This window comes from Lissotriton vulgaris, chromosome 10 (genome assembly GCF_964263255.1).
Source record: "Lissotriton vulgaris chromosome 10, aLisVul1.2, whole genome shotgun sequence".
In the NCBI taxonomy this organism is placed as follows: domain Eukaryota; kingdom Metazoa; phylum Chordata; class Amphibia; order Caudata; family Salamandridae; genus Lissotriton; species Lissotriton vulgaris.
The window spans coordinates 279,842,961-279,870,795 of record NC_141698.1 but is presented as its reverse complement, the minus strand read 5'-3'; the positions used below and the strand labels follow the sequence as shown (position 1 = coordinate 279,870,795).

The following is a 27,835-nucleotide window of genomic DNA, read 5'->3' as shown; positions in this document are numbered from 1 at the left end:
GACGGCTCCGACCCCGGCGCCGCAGGGGCCTTCGGGATCGGCGCCGGCTGGTCTTCCGGCCTCCCCGGCGCCGTTACCATCGGGGTTACCCCCGACGCCGCCCCCGCGCGGCGCCGGTTCTCCGCTGCCGGTTCCGGCCGGCGGTGGGGTTCCGGCTCCGGGCGGCGCCGTCCCCTTACCTTCTCCGACGCCGGACGCGGCGCCGGACGGGCGTCGATCGACGCCGGCCCCGGCGCCGATGGGGCCCATGAACCCCGAGGAGCCGGTCTTCATCATTGACTCCGAATACGGAGAGGATGAGGAGTACGGTGAAGGTTGGGAGGGGTCCGAGGACCCTCTGGCTCGCGAGTGCCAGTATGACCCGGACTGGACGGGTGACTTGGGGGATGCCAGTGGTTTGGACGACTCCCCTAACCCTGGTCTGATCTCTCCTCCAACCGTGGCATCGGTGGAGGGAGCTGCCTATTCTGTGGTGCTGATGAGGGCTGCCAAGGCCTTACACCTTGAGCTCCCCGTCGCGGCCGTGAGGCCTAACATCCTCACCGAGGTCTTCAAACCGCAGTCATGCCCATTGGAGCCTCTGCTGCCGTTTAATGAAGCCTTGTCTGACGTTCTGTTGGGCACGTGGTCCAGGCCCGCTTCAGGTGCGCCTGTTGATCGGAACGTGGCCAGGCGCCACCGTCCTTGTCCGGACGACCCCAAGTACCTGTCTACCCACCCCACTCCTGAGAGTCTGGTGATCCAGGCCTCGACCTCCCAGTCCGCATTCCCGTCGGCCCCGCCCGACCGGGAATCCAAGAGGTATGACCAGTTTGGCAAAAAGGTCTTCTCGTCCATTAGTTTGGGCCTGCGGTCTTGCAACACCGCCTGCCTCTTGGGCCGCTACACCCACTCTGTGTGGGATACGGTCGCGGAGCTGCTGCCGGAATGCCCCATGGAGGTGCGGGCAAAGCTCGGTCAGGCTGTGGCTGAGGGCCGGGATGCAGCGAAATATTCAATTCGGTGTGGTCTTGATACGACCGACTCGCTGGGCAGGGCTATGTCTACGACGGTGGCGATTCGTCGTCACGCCTGGCTGAGATCCGCCAATTTTTCGGCTGATGTCCAAAATACTCTGATGGACATGCCGTTTGATGGCTGTCACCTGTTCGGTGACAAAGCGGACCACGCGCTGGAACGCTTCAAGGACTCCAGGGTCACGGCCAAGTCCTTGGGTCTCTCGACCCAGCGTCAGCAACCGGGTTCGTTTCGTCCCTTTCGTGGCCAAGGAAGGGGCGCCCCCACACGTGCTGCCAGCCACGCGCCGCAACAATCCTTCCAACGCGGTGGCGGCCGTGGAAACCGCCGTGGTGGCGGTCGGGGTCAACGGCGGGGTCAGACCACACCTTCCCCCGCAGCATCTACCCCAAAATCCTCCTAGTCCGTGCTTTCGGCCCCATGTGACGCCAGTGGGTGGCAGGGTTCGCCATCACCACGCTCACTGGCGCACGATCACTTCGGACAGGTGGGTGCTGCAAATTGTCCGAAGGGGCTACTCCCTCCCCTTCGAGACCTCTCCTCCAGCCATGCCACCGCAGAACCACCGTGTGTCGGGGGACCACTTGACACTTCTGCAGGAGGAAGTTACGGCCCTCTTGGCCAAGGGGGCCATCGAGCGCGTTCCTGGGCCAGAAGTAGGGCGTGGCTGTTATTCCCACTACTTTCTGGTGCCCAAGAAGGACAAGGGGGGCCTACGTCCTATCTTGGATCTAAGGAACGTCAACGGCTTCCTCCGGAAGGAGAAGTTCAAGATGTTGACGTTAGCTCAGGTCTTGGCTGCTCTAGACCCGCAAGACTGGATGGTAGCGTTGGACTTGCAGGACGCCTATTTTCACATCCCCGTCCTGCCGGCTCACCGGCGTTACCTGCGGTTCACGGTAGGCCAGGAGCACTTTCAGTTTATCGTGCTCCCCTTCGGCCTTACCAGCGCCCCACGGGTGTTCACAAAGGTGATGGCGGTGGTCGCAGCCCATCTGCGCAGGTTGGGGGTTTCAGTCTTCCCCTACCTAGACGATTGGTTGTTGAAGGCGGGCTCGCCCCAAACAGTCGTCCGCCACCTTCAGATGACGGCAGACCTCTTGCACGACCTGGGGTTCTCCATCAATGTGCCGAAATCACACCTGTGTCCCTCTCAAAAGCTCCTTTTCATCGGAGCGGTTCTGGACTCGGCGCAGTTTCGGGTTTATCCTCCGGAACGGCGGGTTCGGGATATTCAGGCTTTGATTCCCATCTTTCAGCCGCTATCCCGAGTCTCGGTCAGGTTGACGCTGCGGCTGCTGGGACTGATGGCTTCCTGCATCCTTCTGGTGCATCACGCCAGGTGGCGGATGCGGGCTCTGCAGTGGGACCTGAAGTTTCAGTGGGCCCAGCATCAGGGCAACTTGTCCGACCACGTCTTGATCTCGGAGGGCACTGCGAGACAACTGCAGTGGTGGCTTACGGACCGCGATTGGGTCAGGGGCAAGTCCCTCTCCCTTCCCCAACCGGAGCACGTTGTCGTGACGGACGCGTCCCTCCAGGGCTGGGGTGGCCACTTGGGAGAGGCAGAGATCAGAGGCATCTGGTCTCCGGCGGAGTCCCGGCTCCATATCAATCTGTTGGAGCTGCGGGCGATTCGTCTGGCACTGAAGGCATTCCTCCCCTTTGTCAACGGGAGTGTAGTGCAGGTGTTCACCGACAACACCACCGCCATGTGGTACTGCAACAAACAGGGCGGAGTGGGGTCGTGGACCCTTTGCCAGGAGGCTCTGCGCCTCTGGCAATGGCTGGAACGTCAGGGCGTGACTCTGACGGTTCAACACCTGGCAGGTTCTCTGAACGCCAGGGCGGACGAACTCAGCCGTCGGTGCTCGATGGATCACGAATGGCGTCTGAACTCGGACGTGGCGCAAGGCATCTTTCTGCAATGGGGAGAGCCTTGGTTAGATCTATTCGCCACAGAAGAGAACGCGCAATGTCATCAGTTCTGCGCGTTGGAGTTTCCAAGACGGCACTCGCACGGCGACGCCTTTCGGCGCGAGTGGAGTTGCGGTCTGTTATACGCCTTTCCGCCTATACCACTTCTGCCCAGAGTGCTGAAGAAGATCAGGCGCGACCGGGCCCAAGTTATCCTTGTGGCTCCGGACTGGGCTCGAAGGTACTGGTATCCCGAGCTACTCAGCATGTCAGTCGGTCCCCCGATCCGCCTGCCCCTTCAGGAGGACCTTCTGTCGCAGCAGCAGGGGACGGTCCTCCACCCGAACCTGTCCAGTCTCCACCTCCATGCTTGGAGATTGAGCGGCGGCAGTTGAGGCCATTTGACTTGCCTCCTGAAGTCTGTGATGTTATTCTGGCAGCCAGGCGTCCCTCCACTAAGTCGGTATACGCCTGTCGGTGGAACAGATTTGTGGCATGGTGCACAGCAAAGGCTGTGGATCCTCTTTCTGCCCCTCTTTCGGAGGTTCTTCTGTTTCTTCTTTCTCTTGCCCAGCAGGGCTCTGCTCTGGACACTATCAAGGGCTACCTTTCTGCCCTTTCAGCCTTTTTGAGGCTTCCTGATCAGCCTTCTTTGTTCAAATCCCCGATTGTAACTCGATTCTTGAAAGGCATCACTCACATGTTTCCACCTGTTCCGTTTGTGATGCCTCAGTGGGATTTGAACCTGGTTCTAACTTTCCTGATGTGTGCTCCCTTTGAGCCCCTTCATTCTTGCCCTCTCCGTCTCCTGACTTTAAAGACGGCTTTCCTGGTTGCCATCACCTCTGCCAGGAGGGTGAGTGAGCTCCAGGCTCTTTCTGTCCAACCTCCTTTCCTGTCCATTCATCCTGACAAGGTGGTTCTGAGGACTAGACCTTCTTTCCTGCCCAAGGTTGTTTCGGCCTTTCACATCGGGCAGTCCATCACCCTCCCTTCCTTCTTCCCACCTCCGCATCCTTCAAAGGATGAAGAGCGGCTCCATCGTCTGGACCCAAAACGTGCGCTTTCATTTTACATGGATCGCACACGCCAGTTCCGGGTGGATGACCAACTGTTTGTTGGCTACGTGGGTGCGAAGAAGGGACGGGCGGTTTGTAAACGAACCATCTCTCGATGGGTCGTCCTCTGCATCAAAGCGTGCTACTCTTTGGCTCGGAAGGAGCCTCCTGTTGGGCTGAGGGCCCATTCCACTCGGGCCACGGCGGCTACTACTGCCCTGGGCCGGGGAGTCCCCTTGCAGGACATTTGCCAGGCGGCTACGTGGGCCTCGCTGCACACCTTTGCGAGGCACTACTGCCTGGACAGTCAAGTCCGGAGGGATGGCTTCTTTGGCCGTTCTGTCCTCCAGGACTTTCTGGTGTAGTTTTGTATTGGTTCGCAGACCCACCACCGGGGTTGGTATTGCTGGGGTATGTATTCTAAGGTAAGGAATCTAACACTAACGTGTTTCTTTCAGATGAACAAGTTACTTACCTTCGGTAACGATATATCTGTAAGAAACATTAGTTAGTGTTAGATTCCTTACCGAACCCACCCATCCTCCCCGTTCTGCGAACTGATACCTAGGGTTAAGGTCATCCCTTTCAGGGCCCTAGTTTGTACATGGCACCAGTGTTGGTTCTCTCATGGCTCTGCGTCTCCTGGCGCGGAAAAGCTGTGTGCAAAGAACTGACGTCAGCGCGCGGAGGCGGCGTCTATGTACTCCAGCGACGTCATCACGGCGCACGACGCCGACGACGGACGCGGAGCCGCAGGGGACGCCTGCAGACGACGCCTACCGACGCGCAGGGGTACTGCTACGCAAAAGTTTCCGGATCCAGACTGACGCCTGGGGATATTCTAAGGTAAGGAATCTAACACTAACTAATGTTTCTTACAGATATATCGTTACCGAAGGTAAGTAACTTGTTCTTTGGAGCCGATGCCACGATTCACACAAACAGTGGTTCTTCTAGGACAATGTAAGGAATAAGCAGCCTTGCTACATGGGCCTAATTTCGGAATATAACACTTCTTTTCAAGCCAACAGGTTCAGCAGGTGCCGTCCTCATCAGTTCAGCCTCTCTTAAACAGTTCCACAGTGCAGCAGAGAAGTCCTTCTTTGGTCCTTCTTCCAGTCCAGTCGAGAACTGAATTCTGGTTGCCAGGGGTGCCCTGCTCAGAATTTGCCCTTGGAGTAGGAAGCGTCTGGTCGTTAATGGGCTACCTTGTTCCCTCCCTCCTGAAGACCACTTCTTGGGAAGTGTGGCATCTGGCTACCTCAAGATGCAGCATTCTGCCCACTCACAACATGGCAGAACTCCTCTCTGAGTGCCAAGAGCTCCCTAGCCCAACCCAGTGGTGTGGCTAAACACCCGTGAAAATCCTCTTTAACAACAGGATCCCCTATTCTTCCCAGGTGCCAGCTAGACTGCCTAAACAATGGGCTACCCCTCTCCCATGTTTTCCCCATTTGCTCATCAAAGGCGGCTTCAGCTTTAAAGCTCACCTTTTGGGCCCACATCAGTTTGGCTTCCTGCAGGTGGCGGTAACACCTCTCTCCACTGCAGTCCCCTAATATCTTGTTTCCTGTGAGTTGTTAGCATGTCTCCCTAGGAGTGCATAAAGCTTACTCTAGTTCAAGCTCCTTGTGTAACAGTTAAGGACACAGGAGATTGAAGGCAACAAAACTGCAACTTGGGAACAGTTGCATACATCTGTTTGTTACATTAATGTTGACTTGAGAATCAAGTCGGCCTTAATGTAGGGAGTTGTTTGATACCTTGGAGTATCAACTTTGGTTGCACCCTTTAGGAGTTAGCACAGCTGAGGGGTCCCTGGTGTTATGTTATGTTACGTAACGCTTATATAGCGCATGGCTACCCCAACAACGAGGCATCCCAGCGCTTGCAGACAGGTCCAATCACATAACAGCCGGAGGAATGCGGCAGGATATCTATTCACCGCGGAACCCTAAATAGAAGAAAACAGCCAAGTTTTTACTTGTTTTCGAAAATGTAGGTGGTTTGTGATGGAACGTACACCTAAAGGAATAGAGTTCCAGAGTTTTGGGGCCCGAAACCTAAAAGAACGGCCACCGACTCTGCACCTCCGAATCTTGATGGTACAAGCAAGGAAGAGGTCCGCAGACCGGAGTGCACGCTGTGGAACATAGAAGGAACAGATTCCTTGCAAGATTTTAGGACCTAGACAATGTAACATTCTATGCATAACACACAAGGTTTTAAATTGAATGCGTTGTTTAACGGGCAGCCAATGGAGCCTTCGCAAAACCTGAGAGGTATGGCAACGTTTTGGTAAGCCGAACAGGGTACGAGCTGCCGCGTTCTGAGCTTTCTGTAGTCTATTGATGACTGTCAGATTGGACTCAAGCATTAATACATTGCAATAGTCTAGATGGGATAAGACCATAGCCTGGACAATTGTCTGACGGATGGAAGGTTCAAAGAAGCCAAGAATAGGTTTCAGAGAGCGCAGGCGGCCATAGCAAGTCCCAGCTAACCTCTTCGCATGGGAATCCAGGGTGAGAGCATCATCTAAGATCACACCCAGATTCTTAACTTCCTTCTTAGGCATAGGCGGTGAGCCCAATGTAGGGGGCCACCACCGCTCGTCCCACTTTTGGGTGTCCGGGCCAACCAGGAGGACTTCAGTCTTAGATGAATTTAACTGAAGACAGTTCTCCGTAAGCCAGCTGGAAATGGCCATGATATCCTCTTGGAATTTGGCTTGATCACCCACGATGTTATTAGAAAAGGTGAAGATCAGCTGTGTATCGTCCACATAAGATATTAGTTCAATGTTACGTTCCCTGGCCAATGTGGCCAGGGGGCGGACATACACATTAAACAGCGTGGGGCTGAGGGCAGAGCCCTGTGGAACACCACAGCCCAATGGAAAACTGCCAGATGAGTACGGGGGAGCATGAACCTGGAAGGAACGGTCAGATAGAAATGACACAAACCAGTCCAGAGCATCATCTCTGACACCTATCTCCCATAGCCTCCTAACTAGGATCCCATGGGAAACGGTGTCAAACGCCGCACTCAAATATGTATACATCATTGGGGTGACCAAGTCTTTCCTCATTAAAAATTACAGTTTTGTGTATTTACCGACAGAATACGTAAAATATTTTTATTCCTGTGAAATATGCTGCAGCCTGCCATGGGGTGACTAATACATCTTGTACGTGGAGGATTGGTTTTGCCATTGTTTGTAAATGGCAAAGCCAGCCTAGCTTCCAGTCTTCAATGGTGGACTTGGAGACTAGTTTTTCCCGTGTCCTACCCAGGGAGACATAACCAGTGCAGCACTCCCTGGGGTGACTTTAGCATACATGCTCAGTACCCTGAAACTTACAGGCGAGTTGCCCTGTCTCAGTTGGGTACTGCCAATGAAACATACGCGTTTTTGGATCTGGGCAGTGGTGAGAAGATCTGGTTAGCAGGTCTCTGTGCACTCTGAGTCGAAAAGCTAGCAGCATCAGTTCAAAAACCTGGGTTTGACCGTACCAACAGAAACATTTCCTTACAGCTTGTTAAGTGAGTGATCTTCAGGCATGTTCAAAGCATGCGCTCTACAACCTACAACCTTGCTGGACAAGTTGGTGCTGAGAAATCCACCGACGTCCTCACCCAAAGTAATGAGTCCCTTCCAGGTTAGCAATCTGTCACTCTGCCAGCATTTTATGCTCCCTGTCAGCCCTCCAAAGAGGAGAAGCTCAATTGGCTGGGCCCCAAGAGGATTTTAAGCTTTTACATTGAGCTTACCAAGGACCATCTAGTGGACGATCAACTCTTGTGTTTCATGGGCAACAAAAAAGGCTGTGCTAAAGAGGGCCCTGTCGAGGTGCGTATTTCTGTGCATATTAATCTGCTATGCACATGGCCAAGAATTAGCCTCCGGAATATTTGAGGATCCATTCCACAAGAGTTAAGGTTGCTAATACTATGTTAGGACTAGGATTCCTCCTCTAGACATGAAGCATTGCTGCTTTGATAGCTAGGTCTGATAAGAAGGGCATTTTGTCCACTTGGTCCTGCAAGACCTCTAGGGCTGAGTCCACTCCATTTACCCTCCTTTGGGTAGGTACCCTTTGATATATTTTCTAAGGTGACGTATCTGCGGTTAGAATTATCCATCGGAAAAACAAGTCGACTTCAGTAACTCTCTTTTTGGTGAATGCTCAAACAGAAGATCCCTCTCTGCCTTTCGACCTCCCTTTTCTGTGACCTTTTTTTATTTAAATCTAAAAGGGTCCTCAGTTAGTATTCTGCATTCTATTACCAACAGTAGTTCACACTATCCATCCGATGGTGTGGAAAGAGAAAATAAAATAAACTGTTGAGGTGCAGGGGTGGTGCTTGTATGTGGCGCCCTGTGGCAGTATGGAACCAGTGCAGAGCCACAGATTGCCATCTAGTGGCTCGCAAGAACACTGCTTTAAAAAGTTTCTGGATCCAGTCTGGCGCTTGGGGAGTACTGGAAGGTTACGACTCTGCGTTCAGAATATTTTCCAGAAGGAGGATTAATAAAGGTACGTAGCTTGTTTATCTCCTATACGAAAGACGTTAACAATTACATCGTTTTTTCCATTTGACTTTAGCAAACTTCCTAAAAGGTAGGTATGACGCACACTTGCTAAAGTGCAAAAACGAATCTAATAATGCTAAAAAAAAAAGCTGCACTTTTCCAAGCTGCGCACCACATGTGAATCTAGGAAACCATTATTACAGGTGACTCATCTCTTAAGCATTGAAAACTTAGTTGTAAACATTCAACCTGTTTTCAAATAACTCACGTAGCCACCTATTTCAGATTGCCTTATTTCAAAATACTGTCTGAACATTTGTTACTGTCTCATGTTCTAGATGAAGCATCAGAGGAGAATAAAGAGAATATGGACTTGGAAAAAGCAAAGGAAATTGAAATCTTGAAGAAGAGAGAACAGGATATCTCAGAGGGAAATGTTGCAACTGCTGCAGCAGCTGCTCTAGCCTCTGCCGCAACCAAAGCCAAGGTTAGTCGGTTATGTATACGTTTTTTAAATTAACTATTGATGTCTGCTCACAGCTAAATCATAGCGCTGCAAATTCATTCATTCATGTACATTGCAACAAAATGAGATTTTTTCCCCTTATTTCCTTTTTCCTAAACTTCTTTGTCCTCCCTTTTCCAGACGTTCAAGGCCCAATCCAAAGCACCAATATTTATCTTCCCATTCTCCATACAAAGAATTTATTAGGTGTGAGGAAATGGGGTGTATTATATGGTGTGGTTGTGAGACCTCACAGTGTAATAAACATATAAACCCATTTAGGACCAGTACATTTTGTTTGTCAAACCTAAAGCTCGACCCTGGGAAGCTGTGGCTCTTAGCAGCAAGGCTTAGTCAAAGAAATAAGTGTTACATTTAAACAGCACCAAAATAATTGAAGAAGAAATACACAAGACACCCTTGAAATTCAAAACCAATTTATAAAAATGTAGGAGTAGTCTTCAGCAAATTCCATGCACTTTTATCCATTTGCTTTTGATCCTTTGGAGTGGACCTGATGCAGGGAATACAGGATGCTGAAGATGCAATGTGGTCAACTGGGTATTTCTGTGGCTATTCCTTGATCTGCATACTTGTTGAGGCGATCCTGCCCGTAGGGATAGCAACCCTCAAAGTCCTCTCGGTCCTGGCAGACGTCCAGTCACCACTTGGGATACCAAATCCCCTAGTATTGCAGTTTGAATCCTTCTTTGGATGACAACTCGCCTGCGGGATGACCAAGCTGCACTCCGACGACTCTCCCAGGTTGGAAAAACTAAGGTGCGACTTTAAGCGTTGAGTCCTAGTTTCTGGTGCTGCACAGTGACTAGAAGCAGCGGCTTTAAGAATGGGTCTGCCACCTCCTCCAGCATACTTCTTCAGCTGTTGTGGCCCAGAGATGCAAACAGGTCAATCAACTGACCTTTAAAGTCTCTTGCTTCGGCTGGGCTCTGGAGACTATTTTTTCCACGAGCATGACACAGCAGGCACAGTCCCTCTCCTTAGCAAGCCGCCAGGTTCAGCAAGTGCAGTCTTTGTCGGAGAAACTTCTCCCTTTTGGTTCAATGGTGCAGCAGAGCAGTCCTCCTTTGATCCTCTTCCAGTCTAGTTGAAATGAGTTCTGGGGTGCCCTATTTATGTTCATAAAATGCCCTTAGGGTAGGATGTCATAGGTAGCCAATGGGCTACCATGTTCCCTTCCGATGACCACTTGCTGGGAAGTCTGGCATCAGCCTAACCCAGGATGTACCTTTCTGCCTACTGCCAACGTGGCAGAATCCCTCTCTCTGTATCCAGAGCTCTCTAGCACAACCCACAGGTGTGACTACCAAGAGGGCTACACAGCTGTAGCAAACCGGATTCCCCTCTCCTTTCAGAGTGCCAGCCTGTCTGCTAAAACAATAGGGCAGCCCTTCACCCACGTGTTACTCATTTGCTCTTCAAAGGTGGCTTCACCTTCAAAGCTCTCCTTTTAGACCAGGGGTCTCCAAACCGGTCCTGGAGGGCCGGATCCATGCCAGATTTTTAAAATTACTACATGTATCTCAATGGGAATATCCAAAAAATCTGGCATGGATCCGGCCCTCCAGGACCGGTTTGGAGACCTCTGTTTTAGACTAATACCACTGTGGCTTCCTGTGAATTATTCACCCCACTACCGAGGACGGCAGGAGGATACCTAAGGGACAGACCTTGTGTGCAACCGTAAATAAGCACAAAAAATCTTGGGCAGCCAAAGAGCCTACCTCTTAAGTTGCACTTTGCCCACCGGTGACAGTAAATTTGATTTAACCATAAAAGCGGATTTAAATACAATGAGTATTTTGATACCTTACAGTACCTACTTCAGTAGTCCCATTCAGTAGTTAGCAGGGCTCAGGTGTCAGCCTGGAACGCTGTACTTGCCAGTGAGGCTACTAGCCTTTCTACAGTAAACAAGGACAGTTTAGGGTTTTTACTGCTGTGGCGTATAAAAGTACATGCTCCACTGCACCCTGCCTTAAATTTTGACAGGCCTACCTTAGGGGTGACTTTTATATATGAAAAAGGAAGGACTGGGCTTTGCCATCATGGCAAAGTCAAGTAAGCAGTTAAAGCTGCCCTTCCAGTATGCAGTGGCAGACTGGGAACCATGTTTTACCTTGTCCCACTCAGGGTGGCACAACAGGTGCTGCAGTCCCTGAGAGGACACTAACTTATAGCCCTGGGTTCTCACATACTTGGGAATTTCAAGGAAGTTAGGCTATGGTAATTGGGTGTAAGTGCTCATTAGCAGTAGGGCATTTCCGAGTCATTGTACCAGTAGCTAGTAGTCAAAATTGGGGCATAAGTGGGTCTGTCTCTGAAAAGGTCTGTTGAGTGGGTCATATTAGAATGGTGATTCTGGATTGTTTCTTTACATCAGTTCTTCAGCAGCCCACAATTGTAACCAGACCATAGAAGAAAGACTACAGAAGAGACTTGATCTCAGCTAAACATTAATTCTGCAATTCTCCTAAAAGAAATTCCGCCCCACCTTACCCTCATACAGTATGCACTCTTAGGGGTGTGTGGCTTTCCGCTAAGCTGACTACAGTGAATGGAATGCGCTTAGCCTTGAACAACAAAACGGTGCGCTAAACACAGCGAGTGCCGCCAACTGCGACCAAGCTGCAGGCACTGGGGCCCTGGTGGGCTGGCCTTTGCTGCCGCGGCTCTGGAGATCCAGGGACTGTCGCCCTGGGACCGCCTGCAGGCATAGCCTGATCATCTGAAAGAGACACGTTAGTGATAGATTCCTTACCTTAGAATATCCCCAGGCGTCAGACTGGATCCTGAAATTTTTGCATAGCAATACCCCTGCACGTCGGTAGGCGTCGTCCGCGTCCGTCGTCTGCGTCGTTAGCGCCGGAATGACATCGTCGGAGTACTTAGACACCGCCCATGCACGCTGACGTCAGTTCTGATACACGGCTTTTCCGCGCCACATACGCAGAGCCATGATAGAACCAACACTGGTGCCATGAAACTAGGGCCCTGAAAGGGGATGACCTTAACCCTAGATATCGGTTCGCAGAATGGGGAGGATGGGTGGGTCGGTAAGGAATCTATCACTAACTAATGTCTCTTACAGATATATCGTTACACAAGTAGTAACTTGTGCATCTGAAAGAGACACGTTAGTAATAGATTCCTTACCTTAGAATAGATACCCCAGCAATACCATCCCAGGTGGTGGGTCTGCGAGCCAATAATCATACCAGAAAGTCCTGGAGGACGGAACGGCCAAAGAAGCCATCCCTCCGGACTTGACTGTCCAGGCAGTAGTGTCTTGCAAACGTGTGCAGTGAGGCCCACGTAGCTGCCTGGCAAATGTCCTGCAAGGGCACTCCTCGGCCCAGGGCAGTTGTAGTCGCCGTGGCCCGAGTAGAATGAGCCCGCAATCCATCAGGGGGCTCCCTTTTGACAATGCAGTAACATGCCTGGATACACAAGATGATCCGCCGCGAGATGGTCCTCTTGTGCACCGCCTTTCCCTTCTTAGCGCCCACGTAACCAACAAAGAGTTGGTCATCCACCCGGAACTGGCGTGTGTGATCCAGATAGTAAGAGAGCGCACTTTTTGGGGCCCAGACGGTGAAGCCTCTCTTCCTCTTTCGAGGATGCGGAGGCGGAAAGAGGGTGCGCAGGGTGATAGACTGCCCTATGTGGAAGGCCGTGACAACCTTGGGCAGTAGAGAGGGTCTCGTCCGCAACACAACCTTGTCCAGATGGACAGAGAGGCAAGGAGGTGTAGAAGAAAGAGCCTGGAGCTCACTCACTCTCCTGGCAGAGGTGATGACCACCAGGAAAGCAGTCTTCAAAGTAAGAAGACGGAGAGGACAGTTATGGAGCAGCTCAAAGGGAGCACACATTAGGTAAGTAAGCACAAGATTTAAGTCCCACTGGTGCATCACGAAGGGAACAGGTGGGAACATGTGTGTGTGATGCCCTTCAAAAACCTATTTACAAAGGGGGACTTGAACAAGGAAGGCTGATCAGGTAGCCGTAAGAAGGCGGAAAGGGCAGAAAGGTACCCTTTGATAATGCCCAGAGCTGAGCCCTGCTGGGCAAGCGAAAGAAGAAAGAGGAGAACCTCAGAAAGGGGTGCAGAGAGTGGGTCCACAGCCTTTGCTGTGCACCATGCCACAAATCTGGCTCCGTTTTTATTCAACCTATACATTAATAGCGTAGCATCCCACCTGACAGAAAATAGACAAGACTACCCACAGGTTAAAGGGAGGTCAGCCCCAATCCGGTTATACGCGGACAACGCGGTTATCATGGCGCGCACTCATTTGGGACTTCAGAGATCACTAAAATCCTTCTCTGAATTTATGAGTGCACGGGGTCTAAAAATCAACATTAGCAAAACTTTTAGCATGTCCTGTCCAAAAAAAAGCAAGGCCGGTTGTAATATTTTTATGTCAGGGGAAAAGATTGATTAAACTAAAACCTTTTCCTATTTAGGCATAATTTTTGATAATAATGGGCAATGGGCTGCTGCCGCAAGCGCCAGGAAACTAGCATTTTTTCGTGCAATTGATGCTTTGCGAAATTTTGCTATAAAGCTAGGGGGCAGACCAGTCAGAATTCTCATAGACGTTAACAAGGCAAAGTGTGTGTCCACAGCAATTTACGGGGCAGGTATATGGGGTATAACTGATACTAGTAAGATTCAGGCGTGCGAAAATGCCTTTTTACAACATTTATTGGCAGTACCAAAGTCAACCTCCACACACGTGTGTCATAAAGAGCTGGGCATTGTATACATGCCGGACCTTTATAAAAATTAGCCCAATGTTATTGTGGCATAGGGTCTGGGTTTCCCAAGAGACAAGGCTGAATAGGGAAATTTTCAGGGACTGTCTGGCTCTTCAAGGGTGCATGAAAATCGAGTGGCTAAGATACGTGAGACGCTTCTTAACAGCTATAGGCCACCAGGAATACTTTGATAATCCACTTAGCATGGCAGTTGTCCCCAGAAAGAAACTGAAGGATTTATGCCTCACACACATGGAGGACTCCAGGAGGCAGCTGGAGGGCAAGAAGCCATCCGTCATGCATAACCACCTGTTGTTAGATGGCCCGGGTCTGCAGAAATGTCTATCACTCACCCTGAGTTGTTTTACCCGGATGTTACTTACTCGCTTCAGGGGGGGGGTAGCTTTTTCAGACTTGTGACCTTTCCTGTGGTGAATACCTGGATAGAACCTTTGTCCCTTTGTCCTTGTGATGATATGTCCCAACAATCAACCATACACTGTATTATGTTCTGTAAATTTTATTAGACAATTAGAAGGTACATACTAAACTTATTTAGAAAGTGGGGAATAAGACAGTGCAGACCAGCCTTCCTAAGACTGCAATTGTTGGAGGATGAGCTTACCCTTTTTAGTGCTTCAGTGTTTTTAAAATGCCTGTTAAAATCCAGATTATCAATGAACTAAAGTTTTTAAACTAGTAATGGAAATAACGCTATTTCGGTTTTTAAAATTTGAATTGATGTACACATGAATTTTATGATAGTGATGAAATGTTGTATTTGTATTTTGTATGCGCTTTTATGGATTTCTGAAACTGAAACCGAATAAAGCTATTTTCTGATTGTGACAAAAATTGCAGAAAATCGACAAAAATCACAGATTTCTACACGCCCAACTACAGGTCAGGGAACTGGGAAGACGAAAGAGAAGGTTTTTTAACCGCTATCGTGACGGTCAACGGAAAATGCGCAGACAGGTGGCTCCCTGAGCGTGGGGATGGACAAAACACCTTTAAAGTTTTGCACCAATTTTCACAACTACGCCCAGAAGGTCAAGTCAAGTCAAGTCAAAAAGCTTTATTTCGATAAAACAATTATCATAAAAGCAGCTCAGTAGATCAAATAGTACAAGTAAAAACAGTAATAGATTAAAAAGATATTTTTGTCTATGTACAAAACATTAAAAAAGACAGTAGTTTCAGTAATAATTGTTTGTACAATCAAAAACTAGCCAATTAATTGATTGAGTTTTTACAGATTTCTTAATCAAGAAAAAATGGCAGTTCATTCAGTTAAGACATTTTATAAAAATAGAATTAAACAGTTAGTTTTAGCCTTTTGGCTCGGATAGCCCAAGCCCATGATAGAAATTTGGCTAGGGCACAAGCATAGGGTACACTACTATCGGATATGAGTATCCTAATTGCCGCGTCATGGCTCCTAGTCCCCATCTGGCGGCATAGGTTTTTGAGCCAGACCCTCCTTGGAGTTGTGTACTCGCTGCACTCGAACATGAAATGTGCCAATGATTCCGGTTTGGCAAGACAGGCTGGGCATAACTCGGACATTTCCATGTGGGATTTCCATCTTGCGGTAAAAGAATTAAGTGGAAGGGTTCCCACTCTGAACCTGAAGTACAAGGCCCTATCAAAGGGTTTCCCAATTGCATCAAGGTACAGTTCTCGTCTAGGGCAATCTTTAAACCTCAAGAAATCCTCTGTAAGCCTGCCCAAGGTGGTACTAGAATTTCTTTGTGTGCAGAGCCAGTTCCAGTAAATCTTTTTGAGGACCAGCTTCGGGGGTGAAGTTCTATTCGACCATGATTCAATTTGGCCCAACTTAGTTAGTAAGCTCTTCATGTCTCTTAGCCATTTGATTTTATGCCAACTTGGCGATGACATGATTTCTGCTAGGCCTCTGGCATATCCACTTAGTTCTTCCACCCGCCAGATGCGTGCCCATAGTAATAATGGACGGAATTTTGCGATATCGTCAATCTGGGGGCAGCCTAGGTCCAGCATTAAAGGAAGTGTAGGGGTGCCTTGTGGGAGGGACATAATTGCTCTACAGAATTTGTTTTCAGATCTCTGCAGAGCATCAGTGTTGGATGAACCCACAAAGTTCAGCCCCATAGAGGGCAGAGCTGACACCTTTGGCTGAATAAATCTCGAGGACTGTAGCTATAGGCCTTGTTGTACTGGATGGTTGCTCTTTCACAAGGGTTCCTGTAATCCTTTTGTGACTCAACAACATTTTATCTAAGTGTGGGGTCCAGTCCATTTTGTGCGATAGGCGTATCCCAAGATAGTCAAAGACCTTTACCCTTTCCAAGAGCTCGGCATTCAGGGTGGGAGAGCGCACATGTTGCTTTGGTGGGTTCAACACAAGGTACTTTGTTTTATTTGTGTTTATTACCAGACCTCGTTTGGTGCAAAAGGATTGAAAGTTGTCCAAAAGTCTCTGGAGTCCCATTGGGGGTTTAGAAATTAAGAGCGTATTATCCGCGAAGAGGAGGGTCGGTATGCGTTCGCCAGCCAGGGATGGTTCATCAGAAGGATGTTTGAGGAGATGCTCACCCACCCAGTCGATGTAAAGAGAGAAAAGGGTGGGAGCCAGAACACATCCCTGGCGGACACCTCTCTCAACCGGAATACTACCCGTTTTCTCCCCTCCAGGGCCCCACCTCACTTGGGCAAAGCTATCTTGGTGTAACCTAACTAATAGGGACAGCAAATAATGGGGCAGCCCCATGTCAGCGAGTACTTTCCATAGTGATTCCCTAGGTACGAGGTCAAAGGCAGTCTTTAAATCGATAAACGCGAGATAAAGACTGCCCTTGCCTATAACCACCACCTTCCAGTACACCATCATGAGCCTGAAGGCTTGCTCGATCGTCCCAGTACCCACTCTGAAACCTGCCTGAAAGTCAGAAAGAATTTTGTTTTCTTCTACCCAATTTAGAATTCTAACTAACAGGACTTTACCGACAACTTTTTGGCCAATGTCTAACAAGCTGATCGGCCTGTAGTTGGATGGATCATCCCTCGATCCTTTCTTGTAAATAGGGACCACCTCGGCCCCTTTCCACGATGAGGGGATAGGGGCACCTTTACAAATGGCAACAAGGAGGGAATGAATCAATTTACCCCATTTTGCACTATCAGACTTTAAGAGGTCACCAGGAATGCCATCGGGACCAGCCGCTTTTTGTGGAATAATAGTGCTTATTGCATATTCCACTTCCTTGATCGTAAAATCAAATGTGTGTGCCAAATTTCATGATTTGGAGTGAACGAAGGTAGAACCACCCCACCCTCATCTAGATCATCATGACAAGTATAAAGTTTAGAGAAATGATCAACCCACGCCTGGCTTGGGATATTGCAAGTTATCAGATCACTATCTGGTCTATTGCGAGCTCTTATGGTATCCCAGAACCATTTCGAGTCTTTTTTAGAGCTAGCTTCTTTGAGAGTTGACCAGTAGGCGTCTTCCCACTCCCTTTTCGCTAGCCCCAAAGCTCTTTTGTGTTCTCGCCTAGCCGTCTGTATTAGTGGTTGGGACTTTCCTTTGACTGCCTCAATTAGGCGTGTTTTGGCTTTCCTACATGATGCAGAGTACCAGTCGTGTCTCCCTTTGGTTTTGCTTTGAGGCATGGTTTTCCCTGCAGTTCCTTTTACCCAGAAAACGTCCCCTATTGTTTTTACGGCTGCTTCATAAATAGGTGTTACCCTATCTGCTGCCATGAGTGGGTCTATGGAACTGATTTCTTCTTGTGAGCCTTTAAGCACTTCTTCGATGGTGGAGAGTTTATCAACATTACTCGAGATTTTATTCCACTTAAAGCGTCTTCCACAAGAGGAGACAGTAACCCCCTGTGGACAGTTCGGTGGTGCTAGCGGCACTCTGGGGGACCAGGGATTTATTATGGATAAAGAAAGTGAATTATGGTCACTCTCTATGGTCGGAATAATAGCCATATCAATGACCGAGCTCCAAAGTCCCCGGTCCAACAGAATATAGTCAATCCTCGAGGAATGACCAACTCTGTTGAATGTTGGGGCACCCATCTGATCAGAAGGTGTGCGGCCATTAGCTGCTCTTAGTCCGAACTCTAGAGTCAATGCATTAAGCTGTATTGCACTATGAGTCCAGCGCTTAATAGGAGGGATAGAGAGCGTAGGAATACCCCATCTACTGTCCTCTTCTCCTAGATCAGGTATCCCTTCTACGGGAAGTGGCTCATATGTGCAGTTAAAATCTCCTGCTATTATAATATGATCGGGTTCTCTATGATCCCCAAGTTGGGCCTCAAGCTCGGATATTACGGGTGAAATACATCAATTTTTGGAACCTTTAGCATAGACATCGTAGAGATCTACTGTTAGTCCCCCACGATGGCCAGATAGAGAAATGCCAAGGATATCTGGGTTACCTGTCCGCTTAATGGTTATTCGACAATTGAGCGAGATGCTTACCCAAATGATAAGCCCCCCTGATGGACGCCCCTTCCTTTGCTTAGGTTTTTCAGCTGGTGCAAAGATGGTAACAAACCCAACTCGATACAGTGGCTCGGTGCTCCAGGTCTCCTGGAATACACAGATCTTATGGGCTTCAATCAGGATGTTCCACTCAGGCAGACCTAATTTCCTAGTAATCCCCGCAAGGTTCCAACTAAGAATTTTTATTTCACCATGTGTTAAATTACCTCCAATGTTGGTAGTAGTTTTGGGGTTAGTTAGATCTTCACAAACCCTAGTTGGAGCATGGGATAGAGGTATAACAGGTGCCACTGTTGGAGATTCGGGACAAATAAGGTGAGGGATGGCTAAGGGAACATCCTCCATATCCCTATTGGTATCAGAGTTTAGGGCTGGAGCTTCCATGGGGTTGAGTCAATCTACCTCGTCTAACACACAAAATCTATTTGGATGAGCAAACTGTGAAAAAAAGGGATCAAAGGGAGGGGGCAATCCTTGCCACAGCTGTTGCCACTGATGGTTTACAAGTTGTGTGGGCTGAAGGGGTTGCTGCCACTGCTGAGCAGGATGATGAAGGGGTTGTGGAGGTTGAAAAGGTTGTTGCCACTGAAGAGTAGTATGCTGTGGAGGTTGTGGGAAATGTGGAGGTTGCTGCCATTGTTTGGTGGTATGTTGCGGAGGATACACGAACCCTCTGCTATTTGGGAGAACAGGCCGATGAGAATTTAGTCTTGGGGGCATGGGAAGAAAATAGGACAAGGGGAGTGGATTGATTTGGGTAGCAGGTCCACTGTTGGGTGTGTTACATATATAACTTGCTGCCCCTATGTCCCTGAAGTTAACTGTAATTACATCGCCTGCTATAGTCTTCGTATTCCTGCCCACCCAATCCCCTCTACGCACAGTGAGAATTTCACCACTCATATGGCTAGGTAGAGGTTTATGTAACTGGAGCCACTGGGCGCATTTATTTCTTAGCTCTACAAAAGTTTCTTTTACTCCCTCCTTCAGTGGCGGAACAGCTGTCAACACAACCACGAAGGGAGAGACTTCCGGTGGCAGGCTAATTGTCTTAAAGCGTGCCTGTTTTGACTTAGAACCTTGAGGCTTGTTAGAGGAAGAAGGTACTGTTGGGTTGGTGGAGTTCCCATTTGGGTCTTTGGCTTGTGAGTTGTCTGCTTTAGTTAGACCAGTAGATGTTTGTAATGCTGGAGTAGAGCCCACCACATTAGGGGTAGATAAGGGTAGGGGTAAAGCAGGATTGTTCCCTGTTTGGGTCAAGTGTAGTACAGCTGGATCCTTAGTAGCTAATGAAGTATTAGCCTTGATGGATGGGTCTTTTACGTGCTTTAGTGCAAGGTATATTCTTGGGAAGTGCTTCTTTTGACCCTTGCGGCTGAGTGGGCCCAACCCCACTCGTCTTATTAGCACATTTCGAATTTATTAGCAACGTTAGTCTATCAAGTTTGGAAATTAAGGGCTTGATTTGCGCTGCTATTGTAGCTTCAAGGGCCAGTTTTAGATCTATTACCATATTTTCGACCCAACAGGGTATGCCTGATGCAGAGTGTGGGGTGGGCGATATCAGGTTGTGATTCCTAGCTTTAGCTTTAGGTTTTTCCTTAGTCTTGGTCTTAGGCGCAACCTTTGTAGGAATAGTGGCCCTTCTCCCTGAGTCAATCAATACAGGAGCTGCTCCTATGTCAGGTTGCCTATCTGCACTCAGTTCTGGCTTATCGGATGGCTGACAGGCTTCTAAATCTGGAGTGGCCTCAAGGTCAACATAAGACGGATCGGAGTCAGATTGAGTCACTGATAGATCGACAGCGTTCGGGACTGTGAACGTGCCGGCAGTAGTTAGGGGTAGGGGTAGAGAACAATTGTTCGAGGCTTGCTGGGAGGGAGAATTTACAGTTGCGAGAGAGCCCAAAGACGAGCGCTTAGCGTTCATGAGATCCAGGGAAACTCTTTTTTCCAGCAAAATGATACTCTTGTCGATGGTTTCATTTACCCGTGAAATGAAATGATCTATAGGTCCAGTCACTTGTGCTACGGCCATAGCTTTTTTAGTGCTACTTCTGGTTCTATTGCGCATGGTTGACATCTGCGCTGCGGGGCCAGATACAGCAAAGTGGCCCTCAGAAACAATAAAAATTAGATCTAGTGGGCGGCCACTCTATACTGGAAGAAAGGATGAGAATCGCAGTGCCGCCTACCTTGCCGATGGATAGAAGGCGGTGATGTAGGGGTTCAGGGCCTGGGCCGTCCTCTGCCGTCCTCGAACGGCCTCAAACGGCCCTGTCTTTGCCCAGTCTTCGCCCGGGCTGTGTCCCGCGCTGCGGGAGTAAGGTGTTATGATATAGGGGGCGGGCCAGCAGGGAGAGCGGACCGGAAGCTAGCCGTCGGTCTTGCAGGGACTTCTGGGTATTGTAGTCCCCGCACGCTCGCAGCCCCGCTGGTGCCTCACGCCCGTTACCGCCTTGCCGCCTGGGTCCAACGATACTCCTTCTGATGGTATTGCCACCGACACCCGCAAACGAAGCGGCACCCGCGAAGCGGGTGCGGCAAGCAGTGGGCTGGTGGACTGGTGCACTGCTAGGCTGGTGGGCTGATGCGCTGATATGCCTCGCTGGTGAAGCTAGGAACCTCCGTCTGGAAAACAAGTAAGAGAGCGTCCCGCACGCTAAAGGTGCTGGTACACTTTTAAGAGCCTTCGAGGGGCGGGGGGCGGGCCAGCAGGGAGAGCGGACCGGAAGCTAGCCGTCGGTCTTGCAGGGACTTCTGGGTATTGAAGTCCCCGCACGCTCGCAGCCCCGCTGGTGCCTCACGCCCGTTACCGCCTTGCCGCCTGGGTCCAACGATACTCCTTCTGATGGTATTGCCACCGACACCCGCAAACGAAGCGGCACCTGCGCAGCGGGTGCCGCAAGCAGTGGGCTGGTGGACTGGAGCACTGCTAGGCTGGTGGGCTGATGCGCTGATATGCCTCGCTGGTGAAGCTAGGAACCTCCGTAATTTTGAGGGTGAGGAGCAGCTCTTCCTGCGCGTGCGCACGGTTAACTTGTTCTGCCCAAGATCACACCATGCGGGAAGCCGGAATTAGAACCAATGCCTTCCAGTGACGAGGATGGGAACCGGACGCTTCTCTGCTGTCGCATCTATCTGTAAATCTTTTCAGCGTTCATATAATCAGATAAGAGGTCTTATTTAGTCATTGTGAGGCCAGTCCAGGGGAAGATTTTGCATGGAATATGAACCACCGGTCGCAGTTCGTTTATGCACTGTGTGTGTTTTTTAAATGTCACATTACAGCAGTTTCTAGCTGTTCTAGATAACACATTAATCTGGAGTACACTTTAGAACTGCTCACGGGCCAGCCAAAAACACCAACTCAGGTGGTGACCCTGTTCCCTCTCTCCCTCTTTCCCTCTCTACGCCCAGAAGGACCAGCATCCAGTCTGCAACCTCTGCCTGCTGCTCCTCCACAACAGCAAGGACTGCAACTTGTGCTCGGCGTTCACACCCAAGACCCTCAGAGTAAAAGGGCGTCAGAGAAGGGCGAACTACACAATGCAGGGGCAAGGGCCACCTCCATCACCTCCATCGCTCCGAGACTTGGGCCTCTCCAGTGGAGAGGAGGACAATATCGCCGAGGGACCGGAGGATTGCACTGTCGTTGATGTCCAAGAGAAAACGTCAAAGGAGGTAAGAGTCGTCGATTCTCAAACACTTGAGCGACACTCGTAAGAGGGAAGCAAAGTCCTAGAACTGAACATTGCTGTCGAAACACTCAGCAAAAGCAACAGCACCCAAAGACAAGCAGCCCAGCGGATCCTTCGAAAAGGACTCCCAGACGGCGAAAACCCTAAAAAAATCATAGTCGACGACCTCAAAGCGAAGCGCTCAAACTCTTGACGCCGATCAGGCTGCCGAGATGGAGAGGAAGAAAAGGAGGCTTGAGGCCGAAATGGCGAGCATCCTGCAGCGAAAAAGGACTTCAACAAAAGGATGAGCCAGTACACCATACCGCCGAAGCCCGAGCTCGAAGGCGACAGGGGCGACAAAGACCCTGAACCGCCGAAAATGTCCGACCCGGTCGAGGAACAGGAGGAAGAGGCCCTGTATTACTTTGAGGGCAAAGGTGAGTAGGATCAGCAAACCTTAAGAAACAGAACAGAGGCAGCACCAAGGATGAAGTAACCAGGACCATGTAGTATCAAAAATAAATTCTTTTATTTTCTCATTTATAGGACAGCCAACGCGTTTCGCTCCCCAACCATGGGAGCTTCGTCAGGGCAAGGGTGTTTGTCAGAACTTGAAGCGACGAAAATGACGTCAATGGAATCGTTTGATCCAAACAGTACAGATGCCTATGCCAAAATTCCGATATCCGGATAATGTTTTAGCCACGTCAAGGGTTTATACATAAAAGACACAATTAATCCAAGAAGGTGATGTTCCAAAGATTAGTGTAAAATTTCTGACATCCAAAGAACAGCACATGCGCAGACCATAATAAGCTGCCACCAAAAATGCTAAAGAGCGTCCTGTTAGTGCGGTGTCCCCATGACGGATTCGATCGACTGGGGTCAGCAAACCTACCAGGACTCAACATCCTCGGAGGCACAAAACTTTGAGTGGCATGACCTCGACGCCAAATTACCGGAGAAGGAGTAGACACATACCCTTCGAGGCGTTAACCCCCAGACGACATAGGGGTCTATAATATGGAAGTTAAAAATGCTGCAGAGTCATAATGAGTGAAATTGGAGGAAGAGAAGCCCAAAGCATGTTTTCTCCTAGAAACTCTGTTACCTCAACAAACAAGGAGTCAGTTCCTGCCCATGCGCCCTAGTGTGCTGGACCAGGGCAGGGAGGCTTTCAAGGAACCAGCAGTATGTAAATCAGTGTACCCAAGGACAGAAAATAAGTACAAGCACTCCTCAAAGCACCCTACATCCATTCAAGGATCAGTGCCAGCTGATTCAATAATTACAGCAACGGCTAGGAAAAGGGCCAATGTACCCACAAATGCCGGACCACTTTCAGACAAGAAGAGTAGGATGGACCTCATGGGGAGGAAAGTAGAACGGAGTGCACTGTTTCCATGGCCCATCGCTAACTCAAACGCCCTAATCTACAGGTACGCATACCAGCACTGGGAGGAAGTGGGGCAACTCCTAAAACATCTACCAGAACAGTACCAGCAAAGGGCAGCCCACCTGGTAGAGGAAGGGAAAAACATGACTAACACATGTTTAAAGTCTGCCTCGGATTCTGCGGAGACGTCCAGCAGGCAAATGATGATTAGGGTGACTGAGAGTTAATGAAGGATTTGTAAAGCGCATGGCTGCCCTTAGGCTTCCCAGCGCTGCGCAACCAGAGAAGACGCGCATGGCTTAGGATTTCAGGCTTCAAGCCAGAGGTACAGAACAACATCCTGAACGTACCCTTCAATGGAGAGCAACTTTTTGGATCACCAGTTGACGACAAGTTAACTCAGCTCAAAAAGGACAACGAAACAGCAAGGTCCATGGAAGCTATGCAGTTCAGAGGGATGAGAAGGTGTACACCCTCAAGAAGGCCAAATGGTAGGAGAGGCAACCTGCCTAGGACATCACAACAAACCTTCCAACAAGGTTATCAAAGAAACGGCCAGGGACAGCAGCAGAAGAACTGGCCGTACCAGCCTTGAGGACAGTCCTTTCGAGGCGCTCAAACGGACGAGGACCGGCACAGAGAGGAGGGCATCAACCCACCTTCAAGTGACTTCGCCATAAGGCAAACGCCCACCCTAACAACACCTCTAGGGGAGGCATCAGGACATAAAGAAAAAACAAAACCTGATTTTACACAACAAACAGTTCCTCAAACACATAACACCAGTAGGAGGCAGACTTAGGGACTGCCTCAAAGGAGTGGAAAAAGGTCACACCGGACAAATGGATACTAAACATTGTACAATACGGCTAATGTATAGAGCTAGAAAAACAACCTCCAAACTAGAGACCAAAGAACAAGGTGTACTCAGCGAAGGAACTTTCGCTCTTGCTACTAGAAGCGCAGCAACTGCTCGGCAAGGAGGCAATAGAGGGTGTGCCGCACAAGGGGGTTTACTCCACCTACTTCCTCGTACCAAAAGTGGACGAAACGCAAAGACCTATTCTAGATCTAAGGTTCTTAAACCAGTTCATAAGGACACAACGATTCAAAATGACATCTCTACAAGAGGTAATACCACAAATACAAGAAGGGGATTATATGGCAACTATAGACTTAAAGGATGCGTACTTACACATCCCCATCAACAAAAAACACGCTTACTAAAGTTTGTGATCAACCAAACTCACTACCAGTTCACAGTACTGGCATTCAGACTCCAAATCCGCACCACAGGTGTTTTTCACAAAATGCCTAGCAGCTGTAACAGCGCACCTAAGAAGGCAAGGGATACACGAATACCCCTACCTCGATGATTGGCTTGTAAAGGCCAGCTCTTACAGCCAATGCAAACAACACATCCAGCAGGTCATACAAACACCAATCCAACTGGGTTTCTCAATCCATTGGGAAAAGTCGGCAATAGAGCCGGAACAGGTGAAGATATTCTTAGGAGCAGAGATCGACGCCATACAAGGCAAGGTGTTCCCCAGCACAAAGAGAACTTTGGCAATATTGAAGGAAACACGTCTTTACCGCATGGGAAGTTCTGACAGTTAGTACAGTGAGCAAGCTGATGGGAATGATGGCGTCATGCATACACCTGGTCCCACATATTCGACTCCACATGAGGCCATTCCATGAATGGATACAGCAACAATGGTCACAGGCAACAGGGAGTTGGGAAGATCTAGTGGTGATCACACATGCAGTGCATCAGGAAATAGCGTGGTTGAACAAGGGGAAACCATTCACGCACCAACTCCAACAGTGACCATCACAACAGACTCCTCCCAGCTGGGGTGGGGCGCGCACATGAACAAACTCAAAGTGAGGGGGTTCTGGTCGCAGCAAGATGCAGTCAAACACATCAACTACCTGGAAATAAAAACTGTGTTCCTAGCCTTAAAAGCCTTTCAGAAGGAGCTGTACGGAAACAGGGTGTTGATCCAAACAGACAACACAACTACCATGCTCTACATCAACAAACGAGGAGGAACACAATCAGTAGCACTATCAGGGCTATCACAGTAAATATGGACATTGGTATTCCACTAAGAATAGACCTACTAGCAATACATCTCCCGGGGAAGGACAATGTGGAAGCAGACAGACTTATAAGGCAGACTTCAGCATCCCACAAATGGGAGATCAACCAACAGGAAATAGAAAAACTATTCCGGAAGTGGGGTACACTGCAAATAGACCTATTTGCAACACACCAAAATGCCAACATTTCGCATCCAGAAAACCTGACCATCGGTCCTAAGGGAATGCGCTATGGATAAATTGGTCAAAGCCATTTGCATACGCTTTCCCCCCCGATACTACTGATACACAGGGTACTCAACAAATGCAGGATCAGCAACATGTAGCTAATACTTATAGTACCTCAGTGGGCCAGACAGTCTTGGTTCTCACAAATAGTGGAAATGGCGCAAGCACCAGCGCATAGATTCCCAAGAAGAAGGGACCTGTTAACAATGCAAAACGGAAAGGGGCTACACTCAGAGCCAGAGAGCCTCAGCCTAGCAGCATGGCTCCTGAAGTCCTAGAATTTGCACACCTCAAACTAACAGCAAGCACAATGCAGTACTCAGGGAGGCAAGGAGACCTACCACAAGAAAGTGCTACGTAGCAAAGTGGAAAAGATTCTCCGAATGGTGTATTAGGGAGAAACTACAAAGAAAAATCACAAAGCGACCCACAGTACTAAAATACTTAACACATCTACTTCAAAGTAAACTAAGCTACACATCCCTAAGGGTGCACTTAGCGGCGATAGTAGCTTACACAAGAGGAGAAACAGGGAAAAGTTTCTTCACCTCCCAAGTAGTAAAAAGATTTCTAGAAGGATCAAAGAGAAGAGAAGAATCGCACCTCCAAACAGAATGCCAGCACCAGCATGGAACCTCAGCGTAGTGCTAACTCAATTGATGAAGGCACCATTTGAGCTTATTCACACGGCTACACTACACATGCTCACGCTAAAGACAGCCTTCTTGGTAGCTATCACATCGCTACGAAGAGTATGTGAAATGCAAGTGCTAACACTTCAAAAGCCCTACCTGCAAATACACAATGACAGGATTGTAATGAGAACAGACCCACACTTCATGCCAATGGTTGTGTCACGGTTCCACATCAATCAAACAATTCAAATACCTAGTGTACGAAAGTGGCTCTGTATATACTGGACCCAAGTAACGTACAGTGTGCACAGAGTCCATAGTCCCCAGAGGTTTGGCAGAGGCTAAAGTTAGATATAACCTTACTCTCTAATGTGGTAGCTTGGTCGAGCAGAAAGGCAGTATCAGAGGACAGGGTAAAACATTTGTTGTACACACTCAGTCAGCAAATTGTCTCACACACTGAAGAACTGAACTCTAGGCCAATTATTTAGTATCAAAAGATATAGTTGTTTTATTTTAGAACCAACAAGGTATCAACATATACTTCCTCAGAAAGAGTTACTGTAGTAATACTTTTCAAATAGGCAATGGACTTTTTGATTACAATAGTTAGTTGTTGCAATAGGCAACACAATTTCAAACAAAATGCAACATTGAGCTCAATGGGAATTTCTAGTTAAATGCAAATAGTTACTTCATAGATTACTTTTCTAACCACAGGACTGGATCCTATATTCCGTCCTGGGACATTTCCTGTAAACAGTTAAGTAAAAGCGTTTTGTTTTTCAGTAGTTATTTTTAAGGAATATTATTGTATTTTAAAAGTTGACACTTAGAAACTTTTTCACATAGAATCACCAATGTTATCCTATGGGTGGAAATTAACTTAGCAGGTAAGTAGTGTTATGATTACTTTTTCTTACTCTGGGTTGGATCCTGGATCCAGCCCTGGTGCATCTCCTGTAAACAGTTGAAAGAATGCGTTTGTCATATAGGCGATTTTTAAGGAATATTTGTAGTTTCTAAAAATCGACACGAAGAAACTTTTCTGATGAAAACCAGACAATGGATCCCTATTGAAGGAAATTCAAGTTACTGGTAAGTACGGTTAGGATTACTTTTCAGTGTCCTCGCTGGGCTAAAAGATGAAGCACTGGGTTGTCTCCTGATGACAGGTGAGTAAATCAGAATTCGTTGTTCAGCTGATTTTAGGTGAATATTTTAAAGTTGCAAAACTCCACACTCTGAAGAATTTCCAAATGAAACCAGACAATGTTAGCCTACGGAAGAACAGCGAGTTATCAGCTTTTAGGTAAGTACTCAACTGGAAGAGTTAAGGTTCTGGGCATAGACTCAGGGGTCTCCCAGGTTCAGGTAGGTACAGTTGGTATACCCTCAGCAGCACTGTGGCAGCCGGGTGCAGAGGTAGTTAGGCCCAATGTTATCCAATGAGAGGCAGGGGGCC

General features: G+C 48.8%; 1 protein-coding gene across 1 annotated transcript in view; it reads left to right on the top strand.

Annotated features, from left to right (window-relative positions):
- The window catches only part of SMARCC1 (SWI/SNF related BAF chromatin remodeling complex subunit C1), an 810,451-nt gene that overhangs the window by 612,739 nt on the left and 169,877 nt on the right, over positions 1–27,835 (top strand). Inside the window, exon 18 of the mRNA XM_086939759.1 lies at positions 8,868–9,016. Within this exon, the coding sequence (XP_086795885.1) occupies positions 8,868–9,016 (149 nt within the window). The remainder of the gene's footprint in view (positions 1–8,867; positions 9,017–27,835) is intronic.